The sequence below is a fragment of the Crassostrea angulata genome, chromosome 8 (assembly GCF_025612915.1).
Source record: "Crassostrea angulata isolate pt1a10 chromosome 8, ASM2561291v2, whole genome shotgun sequence".
Taxonomy (NCBI): Eukaryota; Metazoa; Mollusca; class Bivalvia; order Ostreida; family Ostreidae; genus Magallana; species Magallana angulata.
In genome coordinates, this window is record NC_069118.1 from 11,856,578 (window position 1) to 11,874,111 (window position 17,534).

Here is a 17,534-nt window from a genome sequence, read left to right on the forward strand (position 1 = left end):
AGAAACAAGTGCCTGTGGTTAAAACCATCGAATATCCTTGATTGAACCTGGATAAATAAATACAAAAATGTATCGGGATTACTGAACTATTATTCCTTTATTTTTACAGCAATGAATTTATTTTTATGTTACGTCTTCTGAAAGAATTATCAATTTTTTTTTTTATTAAAGTTTCAAAATTCATAGAATTTCAAACTATTAATAGCAATATACATGTAGTGTAGCGGGTTAGTCATGTTTGGGTAACTGTGTCTTCGATCGCACTCGAAGCCAAAATTCCCACTTATAGCCAAAATTCTGAATTCAAGGTTACACAGGTGACTGGTTTTGGCTAGGTGGGAATGGTGTACAAAATAAATTAATTAGAGGTGACCTATGGTCTATTTTAAACATCTTTGCTAGTCAAACGTTTACGATCTCCTCTTGCAGAGGAACAGAGTGGATCGTAAACTCTTAGCTAGCGAAGACGCATGGTTTTAGAACGACCACAAATGCTTTAATAAAAGTATTATACTCAGATGAGGAATTTATTTATTTATATGTATTATTATTTTCCTTTTTTATTTTAAACATTTTTGAATTTATTTAATTTTTTAAAAATCATAATTTGAAATTGTGATGTAATGAACTCTTTATGAACTTCATGAATTTTACTTATTAATGACAACGTGAATGTCTTTTACTCATTTTTTTAAACTTATTTTAATGACAATCAATCAATACAGCAATTGGAAACGTTGTCAATTTGGAACTTCATCGCGCTGCTCTTCCGAACATTATTATACATATTAACTTTTTATCTCTACACTCCAAGAATCAGTTTAATCGTTGGGATATCGTTCTATTATAAACTTAAATACAACGTAATATGTTGAACTGTTTGGAGTTTTATTCAGCTTATACTTGAGCGAGTATAACCCCTAAAATCACAATATACATGTAGCCCTTTTACAATACATGTACAATCATACATCATGTTCATGTGTAGTTTTACATATTGATAAGACAAAGCATATTTGCTATCAAAAACGTAAGTCTTTCCTTTATTCCTCTATCTGGTTTATGTATTAACAGAGACATAAAACATGTTATTTATATCTCTGGTATTAAGGAAAATAATTGAGGTGTTCTCTGAATAGATGCAGAGCTGCAGGCTTTACTGGAGGGGTGAAGACATTCGTTTTGCCCTTATAAAATTAAAGTAAGATTTCATTTTCCCAGCAGATTTTTCAGTGCAGTTTAATTTTTCAAAAATTCCCGCCATTAAAACAGATGGCGTTTTCCAAGAACGAGAAATCTACTTCCTGTGTAGAAACAACACAAATCTTCTAGAAACGCTTGGGAGAAAATAAGCCAATTTGGTGAGATTTTATTAATTTAACTTTGGTAAACAATTCCGCTGACTCTTACTCGGTAAAAATGAGTTGAAATTCCATATTCAGACCATGTACAAGTCCGCGCAGACGCAGATAGCACTGTTTGGCCTTCGAAACAGAATGGACACATCTGTATATTCAACTCTTGTGCATTTAAGTAGGACCCAATTTCTCTTGAAAGTATTTTCAGACCTGCGTTCTGTTTCCGATCTATGAAAGCCATGAAATGTATAATAAACAACCCGAATGTCTCAAGAAATTTCGACTTCGATAGCACCTGTCTCCCTGTTCGCGCAAGCTCGAGAGTGGCGCAGTCGCACCACAAAATCCCATCACCTGCCCGTGTCCCTGCGCACGCAGTGTTAAAATTTTACCAATGGTGTTTACAAAAACAAGATTTCTTGGGGACAGTGAAAGATCTATAATGTAACTCCCAAAACACTTATCAAAATGATCAATATGGCCGTTTTGAAATCAATTCAATTACCTCCCTTGTTGATGTATTTTATTTATCATATAATAATACAATTATACATATCATCTGTAAATGACTGTACGATAAAACACCACGATAGCCACTTGACTATTGTTTTATTGCTTAAATTGTAGTCGTGGTTTAACTTTCAAACAGCTATGAACTAGCTCAGTTTTCTCCATAAGAAATGTTTAATATACTAAATTAATGTAGCTGCAGTAGATCTGTAGTTATTATTTTTTAAAACATTTTCAGTGAGGCCTATTTAAGATTAAAATATTGGTACATGGAATTTAAAAATTTCTCTAATGTGGCTTCTATTTGAAGTCCATACTTGTTTTATTGATTGTTATTTAATTATTTTGAATCTCATTTAAACAAACGTTATATGACAGAAAATTGCTATTTGCGCTAAAGGTTGCAATAGACCCCATCACAGTAATGTGGTACTGGCCTCTTTTGTAGGGCAAAATGACAGTTTGGTGAAATATTACGTAAAGTTAATTGCTTCAATTATGTCATTTAATTATCTACCAACTACATGTAAAATTAAACTTTGGTAAAGTATATCAATTTGCCCTGCAAGAGAGTAGTATGGCAGGTATAATGAAAGGGTCTATTACACGGAATATTGAGTCGTTCTAGAAATTATTAAAAATAATATGTTATCATTGATGTTTTTGAAATACAATATGTTAATATCTATATTAAAAAAAAAACGCTTTATAAATTTACATGCTAATCATGCAGCATCTAATGTGCTGTGATTTTTATAGGCTACCCTACTTGGACCCTTTGACGCACCTGGTCTTGGACCCAGGTTCGTGGGACATCCTCTCTTTCAATGATGAACAACCTGGTCTCCACTGGAGGCAGCATCCAGGGGAGCTTCACCATGACCACCTCCATCAACTCGGGGATGATGAGCGATGACATGAGTGAGCCTAGCTCGCCAGAGAGCTCGTTTGACGCGTCAGACTTGCTGGGTCCAGGCGGCATGAATGATGATGTCACTGCACAACTTGCCAATTCAGGTAGTCTAGATTTTGTCGTTAATTACAGCTACTATAATTGGTTTGTGAATTAAGAATTTTAAAATGAACTGTGTGCTTCATGATTAATATATAACTGAATATGATCACTACAGGTACTATTGGTATGGCAGCAGCCGCAGCCATTGCAAGCGGGAAAAAACACATCAAGCGTCCTCATGCGTTTGAAACAAATCCCTCCATAAGGAAGCGACAACAGACCAGACTTCTTCGGTAAATCATGCGCTGTACAGGTTTTGGAAATGTGTGAGATAAAATGAAACTGATGCATTATTTAGCATTAAATATCACAGTTTACAAAAGTCAAAATTTATTTTAAGAAAACCTGATGTATAGTTCACTATTATAGTTGATAGAGTAAATCCCACTTCTTTGTGCTGCATCATGTACAGTTTCAAGTTTTATGTAAATTGTAGCGGAGTAGATTAATTATCTCCTTAAATTGTGCAGATAATTTCTTGAGATACATAACATACAAAGTAAAAGATTGACTATTACTTAAACTTTATGAAAATGTCACCAGGTTAACAGGTGTTATTAACAGAGGCACTCAATAAGCATGAGTTATATTTAGATTCAGAACACATTAGGAAGAAAATTTAGATGTGAGGGAACACTTTATTTGGAAGTACTCTTGTTTAAAGGGGCATGGTCACGATTTTGGTTAAATTTAATTCTAATATTTTTATTATTTACAATGTTTTAGGAATATATTTCTAATGATCAAGTGAAGTTTGAAAGTCAGTCGTAGAGTTATGAGCAAGATACAAGGCTCACAACTCTTTGTCATGTACACAAGGCTCGTGTCCTGTTTTTGTTTACATAGGTTCAATATACTAGTAAAAATTCTTTTTAAGCAGATTTGTCTATCTTCTTATTCATTTTAAGCGTAAATAAACAGTTTCTAACGTTTAATACATTCATTTTAGGTCTAAAACTGGAATTTTAAGTTAAACATTCAAAATGTAAACAAGAGTTTTGTTTAGGCTACAAAGCAATGAATTGTAAGCTCTGTAACTCGCTTAAAACTCAATGAATGATACTCAAACTTTGGTTGCCTATTTAAAATGCCTTGCTGAAACATTGCAAACATTAATATCTGAAAAATAATTTTTGACCAAAATCGTGACCATGCCCCTTTAATCTTTGACCTTTGTAGGAAGTTGAAGGCCTGTATCGAGGAATACACAACACGAGTCGGACAACAAGCAGTTGTGTTGTGTTGTACCCCAGGAAAGTCCCAGAACTCCAACAACTACAAAGTGTTCGGCTCCCAGCCACTAGAGTCTGTGGTAAGTACATTACTTTATATCGGACCAGTTGAAGCTCTGGCCTGAAAACCAAAATTTAACTTTAATTAAGATTTTGAATTTCTTGATATATTTTAGTGAAAGATTTGAAAAGTTGCTTGCCAAAAGTTTCATGGCATATGTTTGAATTTGTAAATTTGAATTTACCGGTATTGGTGGACCTAGCTGTGGTAAAACAACTTGAGCTCACTTTTGATCCAAGTCTCACTTTGACAAAACGCTTAAATATACCGGTATATAGTGGAAAACTGAGGTTGAAATTACAGGTCGGCTTGTCTAAGTTTTGATTTGATTTGAACATATTTTATTGTACACATATTTATATAATACATATACAAATCGTTCGGACACAAGTTCTGACAACTTACTAGGTCTTTACCATACGGTTTTTGGAGATTTTGCTCCAACAGAAAGGTAACGATTTTTATGATTTTATTTCCAACTGTTTTTCAGATAAGGAACTGTAAGTCTGTGGTGCTACAGGACTTGGAATCCACACTGGCGGAACAAGTCCCGCAATCTCAAGACCTTGCCGGTATGCAGGAGTTACCGCCCCTGTCTATAGATGGGATCCCCACCTCTGTGGATAAAATGACTCAAGTACGCAGAAATTTTGTTGTTTTGGAATAAAATGTTTATATTGGCCCAAAGAAAGAGTTGTTGATACATGTGTGTTAATGACAGTCACATATGCAACATATTTTTCAAATACCAGAATTATAAAGCAGATATTCATCATTAAAAAGTATTCATTTGCTAAAATGAAAAAAAGACCCCCCCCCCCAAACTTTGTTTTACATATATGCAAATAATAAAACATTGCAAACAAGTTTTAATTGTCTTGACAAAAAAAATAAACCATACATTTACCCAATGAATGCAATTTTAATTTTCTATAGGCTCAATTGAGAACTTTTATCCCAGAAATGTTAAAGTTCTCCACAGGGCGAAGCAAGCCAGGGTGGGGTAAGGTCGAGTGTCGTCCTGTCTGGTGGCCCGGAGACGTTCCCTGGGCAAACGTGCGCAGTGATGTCAGGACCCCAGAACAGAAAAAGAAGGTTTGAATGATGCCTCACTAAAAACTAATCAAGTAGAAGCACTGATATAAATGTTTATTACTTCAAGTTTAACATTAAATCCCAACGAAATGATATGAATGTATATTATTTAAGCCTAAATAAACACACAAACAGTTTCTCAGTAAATCTTGAATTTACTGCCAAATCAATTAAACTAAAAGTTTATTGCAGTAGATATTGCCTTTGCTTGTATTAGGTCTGTTAATATGGTGTGTACATAACATAGGAAGTTTTAGGAATTCATTTGCTCGTGAACATATTTTTAAAACTTTTTAAATATTCTAAATGATGTATTGAATGATATTGTAATGTGTCATGTAAAAATATGCATACCCGGTAATTGCATGCTGATATATGCTATTTTTGATAAGCTTTGCAAGATTCAAAATAGAGGAAAAATTTCAGAGATCTGAGATATAACATTTCAAAATACATATGTATGTTTGAAAATTTAATAAATTAAAATGAATGGTGTCTGTGGCTAGGTTTCATGGACGGAAGCCCTGCGTACAATAGTAAACAACTGCTACAAGCACCACGGAAGGGAGGATCTGCTGCATGTGTTCGAGGGCTCGGAACAGAAGACAATGTTACAGACCATAAACAACCCTGACGGAACAATCTCGGTGATACAGATAGACACCACCCCCAACCAGGTGGTGACCCTCCAGGACGGTACCCAGGCCACCGTCGTACACACGGTCAGTGACCTCAATATACTGCCACTCTTTTAATAATTATTGTCCTCATATTATTCAATATTTATCCTGTATTCTTACTGTGCACTTGATCAGTGATCTCCCTTTGCTTCAGTTATGTTATAATTATTCCCAAGATAATTCACTATTTTCATCTGTATATTTATCCCATATTTTCATCTAAATAGCATATTTGACACATATTTTTTTTAGTGTCAGATTATATGAAGGACATTTTCTATTCATTAAAATTTTAGCCCTAGGGTAGATTTCTCCATTTAGGGTATAGGTTAGAATTCAATTCAAAAAGAAACAAATCAATTGCTAATTGGATTTCAAATCAAATCAAAGAAAAATTATGCTATTTTGATTATACTTTATAAGGAAAGTTGGTGATAAGATCAAATCAAATTGGATCAGATAAAAAATATCAGACTATAAATGCAGCTAGTTGTGTGATGAATTCTATAAATTTATTCAAATAGGACTGTATGATGCAATTAAAATTTGGATACTCCAGGATTCTTAAAATTTTTAAAAATGTCTCATGATCATGCAAATATCAAGAGTCAAATTACTCTAGAGATCAATGTTTTCTGCTTATGGACAATAAAGCTAATTTATTTCTACAAAAATGGTTTTTGCAATCATTTTATGAGTTACGGTGGTATGTGAAACATCTATGTTGTGACGTACTGTTTATCAACGTAAACAATAAAACCAAGTTTACTTACTGAAATAACATTATGAAGACTTTTATTTTACCAAAACTAAGCATCTGTAATCAAAAATTTTTAACTTTGAATCTATGTAACATAAATGATCAAAATTTGAAGGAAAACACAAAGTATATAGTTAATAAAACTGCAAATAACATAAGCTATGGACAAGATATTCCCAGACACAATGCAAACAGATTGCCTGGTTCTGTTTCTGTACATTAGAAGTTACTAAAATAATGCTTTTCATGACTTTTTTTTACCACCAGTAAGCAAACTAAATATTTTTAACTAGGAATCAATAGTACATAATTATGTATTTGTTTCATAAAAAGATATCATCTGTTCCTCGTTCAAGTCAATTCAAACTAGCTAACGGTATTCAGCATTTACAACTTTATGCATGAAAACAAACTTCATTATTGAAGTCTTCAGTATTCCCATCAATTGGTTAAGTTATTAAGAGGTTTAGCTCCAAGAAAACAAATATTTGGAGTTAAAAAAATATTTCAGTAAACTTTACATTAGAGCAGCTTTATTTTTCCCCAAAATGACGTATAATATTTAATTACGCAAGGTCAAAATAAATGCATAACAGAATGTTGCATCAATAACACAATGTTGCACCAATTAGGCTAAAGAAAAAAAACCCCAAAAAACAAATTGTATGAGATAAATAGAACATCTATAATTCTGTAATTTTATATTTGCTTTATCCAACTCATTGAAATAGTGTTATATTAGCTTGGCAAGTCTTGAACTTGTTGAATTAAGGAATAGAAAATTACACAATATAGTTATCCTCTATGTATCATATGATTTTATATTCTATGGTATTGTATTAAATGAAATTGTATCATATGATATTGTATATGATCTTTTATGATATGATATTCCATCATATGATATGAATTTAAAATTGGTAGATGATATTGTATCAAATGATATTGTATGATATGATTTGCATCATTTGATATAAATTAGTAGATATTATTGTATCAAATGATATTGTATCTTATGATCTTGTATGATATGATTGCATCAAATGATATGAATTTTAAATTGGAAGATTTACATATACCGGTAGGTGTGTAATTGAATGACCATGCAGTTAGTTAACAATTTTGATGTGATTTTATCTGTAGGTCAATCAGGAGGCCCCACAACAAGAGGCGACACATGCTGTCCAGACATTGGCCGATGTAGCTGTCAATCAACAGGAGGTGGTCACAATGTCGGGCATGCAGATGACCCCCGTCAGTGTGGAGATAAACTCCGACACGATTGGTCACCGTATAGCACACATAAACGAAGACGGTCACATCATACTGTCTGGGGACGACCTTGGGAGTTCACAAGGTTTGTTGACAAAATTGTTTTCAAAAGCTATTTCTGTGATACTTGTACCAGTCTTTACAACATTATAATGGTCCTAGACCTTCTATGAAGCTATTGTATCATATTTCTATGATATAGCTGAAGATTCTCATTCTTAAATGCCTTTAAAATGTATCCATTGTGGCTTTCTTATCTAGCATTGGTTTAATATACACTGTAATTTGTTAAGTAAATTTTTAGTGTTATTTTGAACACATTTTTTTTCAGATAAATTTTAGAATATGATCAAGCTATGAAGAGAATGTTATAGAATTCAATAGTCTTTGTGTTCACAATAAATCTTTTTCCTTTTATCCTAAGGAATTGTTATACCTGTCTCATACACCCTGCCTCACTCCGCTGTGGTTTCCGTGACAACGTTCGATGCTCTACAAACCCAGGCCGGCCTCCAAGTTGCCATGGCTCCCATGACAATAACAAAACAGGAAGTATCGGATGACATTCAGGAAGAAATCACGGAGACTGCATGTGACATGTCCATGGAAGATAGCGATGATAAATTAGAGTGATGCAGCATGGGAATGTGAGAGGTGGAGTGCTTCGTCATCTCTATCGAGATTTTTCCTCAATTTTGTCATTTTCCGTATTGTTACCCGTGATTTCATGTTACATTGGATCTATAAATTATGGAAAATTCAATTTTCTATGTGAATAATTCGTGACATTATTCAATTTTGTATTTCATGTTGAAATGCCTGATCATTGTGTTGATATTTATTTGTTTACTACTGTTTACTTGATTTTACTGTTTTATGTTGCAAGAAAAAAGGAAAATCAAGAATCTCATCTACATTTGGCAATGTGTTGTAAATGTAGTTGATAATAAAGAATTATATTTGAGAAAAACTTATTTGGAAATTATTACATATGTTGAATTCAAGTCTCCACAAAATCAAGGTATAAGAACTTAGCACTACCTATACTTCTAATAGATGATAAAAGTAGTATTATACGTACATTATTATTAAAATCATATATAATTAAGTTCATTAACCCTCATAGAAGAGAGATGTGGCATTTGAATTAATAATAAAAATTGGCAATCATTTGGCATAAGGTGATTTTCGTTTGGTTTGGTTAAAATTGTGTGTATTTCAATGAAGATTGCATTTGGAAAAAACCTCAAATTTTACTATGTGTGTACAGAAGACATTTAACTTGAGGTCAAACTTTCATAGAAAAATTCTGTAACAGTGTTTGTATGATAATACAATCTACGTCCACGGACACATTTAAAACTCTACCCCTGTCATAGTCAGAGTTCTTCATTACGTGCTAAAATTTTGGCCCATCATTTTTGTTTCATTGTATACATTTCAGGACCACTACAACAACAGATTCGCTTGACTTTCCACTGTGCCTTTCTTGGACATGCATGAAGAAAGCGGCTCTTTTCTATAATTGTTTTTTTTCTTTAAAGACAGATAGTTTTAGAAGTTACAAACGTTAAACTTATTACTGGAAAACAAAGTAACATCGATTTAAATATACAAAAAGGAAGAGGGTATAATATAACCGAACACTAAGTGTTGCGTGTGTACATGCATAATTATACAGCATGAAACTTGCATGCACATCTGTGATAGGAGCAGAAACTATCCCCTAAAAATCTAAGCCTTCTCTACGTCCTGGAATAAAAGTTCCCATTACATCTTTCTTACATAACTCCTGCACAATGCTGCTAACGATATAAAACAGCAATGATGAATCTTAAGGTACATGTAGATAAATAATTTTAACTTTAAGATACGCCACTGCTTGAAGTACCTGCGTTATACTCGTTCTCGCACCTGCCGCATCTGCAACGCCCAGCATGTGGCGATGCTGTATCCGATTTCTCAGGTTGTTTTTAATCTTTGGTGATACCTTGCTAGATTTCATAACAGCATACTACACCCAGCAAAATGTTCAACAGAGTCAGTTTAGAGGTAAATACTTTTAAATTCTATAACATGTATTTATATTTGATTTAAATATCACGAGACACATAAATATAAAAGTTTTATAGGTTAAAAAGATATTTTTGAAGTACGTATTTTCATTTTTCTGCTTGTTTTAGTTTCATAGTGCATCTCTGTTACCCCGGAATTTACGACCCACCCATTTTTCTTTAAAGTAAAGAGAAGTACTGTAGATTTCTAAAACGCGAAGAATTAATTTCCGCGTAAAATCGCAAGTGGCAACTCTTGCGGTTTTTAAAATCTCGCTTTTATTTTTCAGACAGTTTTGAACTATAGTAAATTATAACAAAAAATTGCTGATCGCGATTTTATATTCTCGCGATTTGATACAAAACAGCGGAATTAAGTACTCGCGTAAAATAAGGAATTTACAGTAGATCGTAAAGTAAACCCTTGGATAGCGAAGATGACTATATTGCCTCTGAATTATTTTCTTATCATTAATTGATTTTTTCTTCCTTTTAACGTTTTGCAGACTGTCCTTTACTTCATCGGTTTACTACTGTTGTCTCACATTCACGGCTCCCGAGGGAATTGTACTGGTAAGCATACTATCAGATTGCATTTTCAAACATTTAACTAAATTGATAAATCTTTGCAATAGTTACCACTTTTGATATAATAAAAATTGCACATATAAAAATTACATATTTATTGAACAGTTGAAAAGCCAGGCACGTTTCCGTATTTCTTCGGAAGAACAGACGACGAGTGCATTGACAGAGTAAAAAGGGCGGCGCTTTCACCTCAAAGGTTGTCTCACAAGAATGGAAACCACATGTGGATACAATACCGAGGAATCTTCTTCGAATTCGGTGTCGGAAAATCACGTGATGCTCACGTGAGCTCAAGTCCTTACGGTCATGGTGAATGCGCAAGTCAGATCGAGTCACTTCCGGCTGGTTACAGCATTCTCAGCGTGGAATGTCTGGAAAAGTGTGCCAAGAATTACTCGAAACGATTCGGCCTTTTCAATGACATGTACAGGCGTGTCCACCCTTTCGTTAACATGATGTCACGTATCTTATGTTTACCATCGTGCCCTGAATGGTGCATTGCATAATTACCGGTATCATTGGAGAAACACAGTTCAAGATCCGACAACTTGAAATGGTTATGGTTTTGTCAAAAACAGTACAATAAAAAAGGAAATATTGAAAATGAAGTCTTTTTGTTCTTTCTCAACAATAAAAAGAAAACTGAAGGGAAAAAACAACCCCAAGTAAAATATGGTTAATAAATTGCAAAAAATTAACATTAATCTTCAACATCTGCAATATACTATATCGATATCACGATCCCTCAAACACAGGGGCATCGTATCCGCGCTACACTCTATGACATATATATATAATAATACACATCGTATCCGCGCTACACTCTATGACATATATATATAATAATACACATCGTATCCGCGCTACACTCTATGACATATATATATAATAATACACAAGGGAAGAATCGAAAGTAGGACACGATTTGTAAACAATGTCAAAAACAACTTACTTCACAAAAGTTACGCAAATCCTCGCACACAATGTTGCAAATGTTGTCAAAAAACACGTTCACACTCAAATATTCCTAATAAACTCGGTAAAAAGCGTTTTTATCCCATTAAAACCGCTGTCTGCTGCAGAAACCCAATCTCTTCGCCCAAGAAAAGATAACTCTGTACTTTCTCTCTATATATGTTCAGTAATGATAGTAGAAATTTCGGCAGTAAACTGTGTAAAATGTCTGGGGAAATTTTCGTCGTATACATGTATGTTACTACCGTAAGCATAATAAGTTAACATGCGTTCCGATATATTTGGCATGTACTTTAATTAGCGTAATTTAAAAAACAAATTAATATATTTCCTATCATTTAATCTTTTGTAGAAACGTAAATATACTAGGCTAGTAATTTGATATTGACAATTAAAACAATGCTGAAATTCTTAGGCAACGTCAATTAATTTTGAAGGTTTAAATTGGAATAATTGCAAAGACAAAAAATGAATTATGAGTATTTTAATTATTGAATAAAAAAATAATATAATTTTTTTTTATGTGAACACCAACGTAGTTTTCCATTAACATTTTAGAGAAGAAAAAAATATTTAAAATTTCCCCAGACATTTTACAGTTTACCGCCGAAATTTCTGCTATCATTACTGAACATATAGAGAGAGAAAGTACAGAGTTATCTTTTCTTGGGCGAAGAGATTGGGTTTCTGCAGCAGACAGCGGTTTTAATGGGATAAAAACGCTTTTTACCGAGTTTATTAGGAATATTTGAGTGTGAACGTGTTTTTTGACAACATTTGCAACAATGTGTGCGAGGATTTGCGTAACTTTTGTGAAGTAAGTTGTTTTTTGACATTGTTTACATTTCGTGTCCTACTTTCGATTCTTCCCTTGTGTATTATTATATATATGTCATAGAGTGTAGAGCGGATACGATGCCCCTGTGCCTCAAATGCGCCTAAGTCAACGTTGACGAACACGTATTTCCACACTGTGATATGACCTGCGCGTGCGTCATTTTAATTTAGCTGTTTTATGCAGTATTTCAAACATATCATATGCACGTTATATTGTATACTTCTACTCAAGATTTGTTATAGATCATAAGCAACGGAAAACAGATATATGCGCAGCTTACCTTTGCCAAAAATTAGATTCTTATTGTTTTTTTTTAACGAAAATGTCCTTTCCATATATTTTAACTATGTCTTTATACAGAGCTATAAATGATTCTACTTAAGGAGGTTTTTACTTATTGTGTAGTATCTAATAGTCCATAAATGACCTCAACCATTCAGCTCGCTCGCATGTTGCAACTCCAAAAAAACAGGACTGGGTTGCCCTAAACACTAATTAACTTAAACCACTGGTCAAATCCCTTATCCAGTGGTTAAATTTTGACCAGTGTTTAAACTCGGGTTCTCAAAAGTAAAGTTCACTACTGGGTAAATTGCTTAACCAGTGGTTAACTGTTGGCTAAAGTTAACCATTCTGCAGAGCTGGGTTAAGTCTTTGGTTTAAAATAGATTCTCGCTTATTGTTGATGTCAGTTTTGGTAGACTATACAAGAACAATTGAGTAAATAGATATTTTTGTCATAATTTCGACACAACGTTACGTCACGTCCTGATGGTTTGTTGACCATCCAGCTTCTGAAAGTCTGTAATTGAAGAACGCAAATTAATGATTCCGTCATTTCCAACATAATCATGAATCTTGTTTAAAAGCTAGAAGTTATATTTCTATCCACAGATTTCAACGATATACTTGCAGGCTATCTACCTTTATAATGCGTAAAGGAGAAAATGTTTTAGTGACCCAACCAAACGAAGTACAAGAGTTTCGCATTTACTCGCAAAACGTTCACTTTATATCACGAAAGTTTCCGCAAAGAAAAAATGGGTACCAAAATGAGTTCAATGGAATATTGTAGATTCCGTTGTTCTAAGATAATAGAAATTATAGAAAATCGAGGAAAACTTTCAACTGACTTCAAGCATACTTTATGTAATGTCTTTCAAACCAAAATAGTTTTCCGCATTTTTTTTTTGGTGGTAAAAAACCCCCCAACCAATTCACTTCTTTATTCCAAGATACAGACCAATTCACATAAAGAGTTGCAAAAAATAATATAAATCAAGGAAGGAAGCGCATAAAAGGACTTTGTGAAGTGTGAAGGAAGGAAATAAAACCATATTCCTGTTGATAAGATGTAATTTATCATGACATTAAGGTCTATCAGTTTTACACTCAGTGCAAGGTAGTACTTGATTGAAAGAGTCAATACTGACTTTTGGTTTTCTTTTAAATACCAAGAATTGGCAAGACATCCATGCGCATGCCATTGTGCAGTCTTGCATATAATCAATAATTCTAAAGTTATTTTTAAAAACTTATGTTGGTGAACATTTATTGAACTGCATATCGTAAACTAATAAAAATTTTTTTATCAATGTTTGAACTGTGTTACAGCTATATTTTAGATGTATTACATGATTTGTGTTGCGAATAAATAGTGCATACATGAACTCTCAAAGACTAGTTTAATACTTTCACAACCAGGTTTCTCATTAGATTTTCAGAAAACGGTCTTGTCGGGTATAGAACAGGGCATATTGAGTTTGCTCATAAAATCATTGTTAGCATATAGTCCCTTTAACTATTGAGATACTGATGGTATATATTTAAGATCTCTCGATTATTGTGATTTAGAGCAAGGTGAGTAATGTTTATCGTTTTATCTTTGATGTTGGGTACTTACAGAAAGAGCAAATAAATGATTTAAATAATTTGGTGTTGAAACTGCGTTTTCTAGAATTTACTCGTCTGGTAAGATGTTTTAGTATTTGTCAAATTGATGTTATCAAAATTGTGTATACATACATGTACCATACTTGTAAAGTAAATGATAATTTGAGTTGCGACACGTTAATTTTAAATCGGTTTCTGTCTTTGTCCCCAAACCAACTTGCACGGGGTACTTTATTCGAAGTGCACCTAAACGTTGCTATAGCCAAAGGGGTATTTACCAATGCACTCCGTTCCCAGTCAAGGAGACAATTAGAGGCACTATAATTGTTTGATAAATTGATAAAGATTTGTTTATTTAAAGTGTCTTTATTACGAGGTCTTTTGATCATGAAATAAAAACTGTGACCAAAACTAGATTATTTCTTATTTCCTTCTTAATTTTCATATATTCGAATATCATGAAGACTTATTGAAGGGAATGGGATCGGAGAAACTTCTGGGCAGCCTTTTATTGATTTCTCTGGCAGTACTTTGTGAAGGATATATAACAATACCACGTAAGTAAATGCTACTATCAATCAATTAATTGATCAACAAAGAAAAGAAAACAAAAATTATGTCTAGTACAATGAACACCATTCTCACAACTTGAGGGGTCCTATAGCTATGTCTACTAGCTATATATACACTTGTCCAACGGCCTTGAACGTCCCTGAGTGGACTCAGGTCTCCTGACGTTGTGAGGATGTATATAATATCTAACCACCTTTGTGTTTTGTTAAATAGACAGCTGTCCACCAGGGAAGCATGTCTTCACTAACTGCACCGACCCCTGTGCATTTAATGGATCCATCACTCTATGCGAGTCTAAACCAGACAGCCAGTGTATTCCCGACTATTGCGGCGCATGCGTGACTCGTTTCTATGACGATGCGGGAAAAGAAATTCGCTGCGAACTAGGTTTGAAAGACAATTATATATCTAATCACATTTTTTCATTGCATTGAATGCATGTAATTCTGTGTCTCTATTTCGTTCATGCCAAATGTCTATAAATATCATTTTCCTTATGTAATATGTTGTTCGTAATGCCACAAGATGATTATATATTGAGCAAATAAAGAATGACTCTTGTATAGTCATTGAATTTGAACCTAATACTGAGCATGAACCTGTAGATATGTTAAAGAGATGTTATTTGAAACATTTGCAAAAACTCTTTATTAGCTTTACCCTTTTAAAACAATGTAATTCGTCCCAAGCCTGTTGCATTCAGTACTGATTATGACACTTCATTTTGTTTATTTATTAAAGGTGTTATAGATCGATATCTACATGCATGATCAATCCCATCTCAAATTAAACACAATGTGATATTATTTTTTTTAGAAAAATCATTGTTTTAAAGACTGACAAATCAAATTAATTTTGCTGAGATTATTGAATAATAAACAGACACTGAACACCAATGAAAAAAAAAACACTACGAATTTGCTTGTTGACGATCGAAACTTATAAAGATTAATGGTTATGCAATCTTCATAGAATCCGGCATTATCTGCGAACAGAAAACGCACACCATCAGCTGCTCGAGCGGACTCGGAATACGCATGACGGAAGCCAACTTTGGACGGACATCCAAGGAGAAGTGTCGCCACCCCTACAACCTAGAGCGTCTCCATAACGCCACGGACTGTAAGTCCCCCCACTCCCTGGGGGTCATGCAGAAGCTGTGTGACGGGCGACAGAGCTGTACCGTCACCGTGGAGAACGAGATGTTTGGCGCGGACCCCTGCCACGGAATCTACAAATACTTGGAGTTTGACTTCAAATGCGTCTCTGCCAGTTAGTATCATTTTAAGAGGACTAGGTGGTCATGGCCGTTTTTAAACTATATTTATCTTCTTTAAATAAGAGCTTTGTATAAAGGTATACGAATAAAGGCAAAGTTTAAGGCTGATATGTATAAAGAATTTCTCTTTACCAAACAATAGTTTATGGCTCTAAAATTCATATTTAAAGATGTGATGGTTTCTGAGTAATTAATTTTTTGACCCTCAAGCCTTCTTAAGCCAACCTTTGAATTCAAAGACTTAATATATGTGGTTCGCCATCTCTTTAAATGTACATTAAATATGCAAGTACATTAATTTTGCTATCCCTTAAATTACATTGTAAATACGGTTTTAGATTTAAATATATTATTTGATAGTATCTATTTTTCTTCCAGAGGAAGTCAATTCCAGCCAAAGAAATGAAGGGGGTCTCCTATTTATGACTGTTTTACTTTTGACGTGGAAAGCCTTTGGAATATCTTAATCGGGAGCGTTTTTTCAACTTGAACACAACAAACTATATACATAACATATATGTCATATCAATGCCTTTATATCTTTTTGAGGTATACCTGAACAACAATATTTTATCATGTTTTTATGCAGATGATTCGATGATTAACGGAAGATTTAAAAGGTTTTACATTGATATTTGTATGCATCATGTACATTTACAGTATATAAATTTTTGTCATCTTGACGATGAATGAAATTTTTTTTAAATCCTGATTTATATCAGAGTTAAAAACTATTTTGAGTACGGACCATCTAAATTGAAATGATCTTTACTATATAGAGAAATCTTTTGCAATAAGGTTTGGAAAGGAATTTATATATGCATGTAATTTATAATTTTCTCTTCGTTTCGGCAAATTATAATAATGCAGATATGATAAAATCCAATATCATGTTTTTAGCCCATTGTATTTACTAACTGAGTTTGAGCTGTATTATTCATACGTCAACGTGTCTGAAATCATACACTTGAAACATTACAATCAAATCATTATTTTGTCTGTTGTGACCCTAAAAGAAGAGAAGAGTTATGTTCGCCAATATGCATTATTTTGGTACGTAGTATGCTGGTATTAGTTCGTGTTCAGACCATGATTATGGTTGATATCTAGATTATCTTGCCTTGAAGCAAGTTACAACTTCTGTGAAATGTTGTGTGCCTGTTTACTTTGGTCCTTGAGGGGTCAACTGCAGTGTAGAACAAGTGTTTGTTTTCAGATAGAAAGAAGATTTGTGCTTTATAGTCTTTACCATTGTTTGTGATTATTTCACTGAATAAACACATCTCAAGAGCGTTGTTTTTTATATAGATTAACCCAGCGATATTGTACAAGGAGCAACACTTCAGAGTGT

At 33.6% G+C, this 17,534-nt stretch overlaps 3 protein-coding genes across 7 annotated transcripts; all 3 read left to right on the forward strand.

Annotated features, from left to right (window-relative positions):
• Window positions 1-544: 544 nt before the first annotated feature.
• On the forward strand, window positions 545-8,956 carry LOC128158076 (DNA-binding protein P3A2-like). 3 transcript variants are annotated; one of them, XM_052820776.1, is made up of 9 exons: window positions 545-1,802; window positions 2,628-2,885; window positions 2,999-3,116; window positions 4,063-4,195; window positions 4,667-4,813; window positions 5,113-5,271; window positions 5,778-5,993; window positions 7,855-8,068; window positions 8,408-8,956. In XM_052820776.1, exons 2-9 carry the CDS (start codon window positions 2,696-2,698, stop codon window positions 8,614-8,616), a joined length of 1,386 nt encoding a protein of 461 aa, XP_052676736.1. In that variant the 5' UTR covers window positions 545-1,802; window positions 2,628-2,695; the 3' UTR covers window positions 8,617-8,956. The 3 variants fall into 3 exon arrangements, with proteins under 3 accessions (XP_052676736.1, XP_052676737.1, XP_052676735.1); XM_052820777.1 differs by having other exon boundaries at window positions 546-1,533; XM_052820775.1 differs by having other exon boundaries at window positions 555-1,361.
• A 991-nt stretch (window positions 8,957-9,947) lies between these two features.
• LOC128158094 (uncharacterized) lies at window positions 9,948-11,229 on the forward strand. The gene is made up of 3 exons (XM_052820801.1): window positions 9,948-10,035; window positions 10,544-10,610; window positions 10,731-11,229. The coding sequence occupies exons 1-3, from the start codon at window positions 10,012-10,014 to the stop codon at window positions 11,129-11,131; spliced, it is 492 nt and encodes a 163-aa protein (XP_052676761.1). The 5' UTR covers window positions 9,948-10,011; the 3' UTR covers window positions 11,132-11,229.
• A 2,915-nt stretch (window positions 11,230-14,144) lies between these two features.
• On the forward strand, window positions 14,145-17,475 carry LOC128158087 (L-rhamnose-binding lectin CSL1-like). Of its 3 annotated transcripts, none has more exons than XM_052820790.1 (5): window positions 14,145-14,298; window positions 14,796-14,888; window positions 15,118-15,291; window positions 15,877-16,176; window positions 16,562-17,475. In XM_052820790.1, exons 2-5 carry the CDS (start codon window positions 14,810-14,812, stop codon window positions 16,648-16,650), a joined length of 642 nt encoding a protein of 213 aa, XP_052676750.1. In that variant the 5' UTR covers window positions 14,145-14,298; window positions 14,796-14,809; the 3' UTR covers window positions 16,651-17,475. The 3 variants fall into 3 exon arrangements, with proteins under 3 accessions (XP_052676750.1, XP_052676752.1, XP_052676751.1); XM_052820792.1 differs by having other exon boundaries at window positions 14,157-14,298; window positions 14,807-14,888; XM_052820791.1 differs by lacking the exon at window positions 14,145-14,298 and adding an exon at window positions 14,387-14,409.
• The last annotated feature ends 59 nt before the right edge of the window (window positions 17,476-17,534 follow it).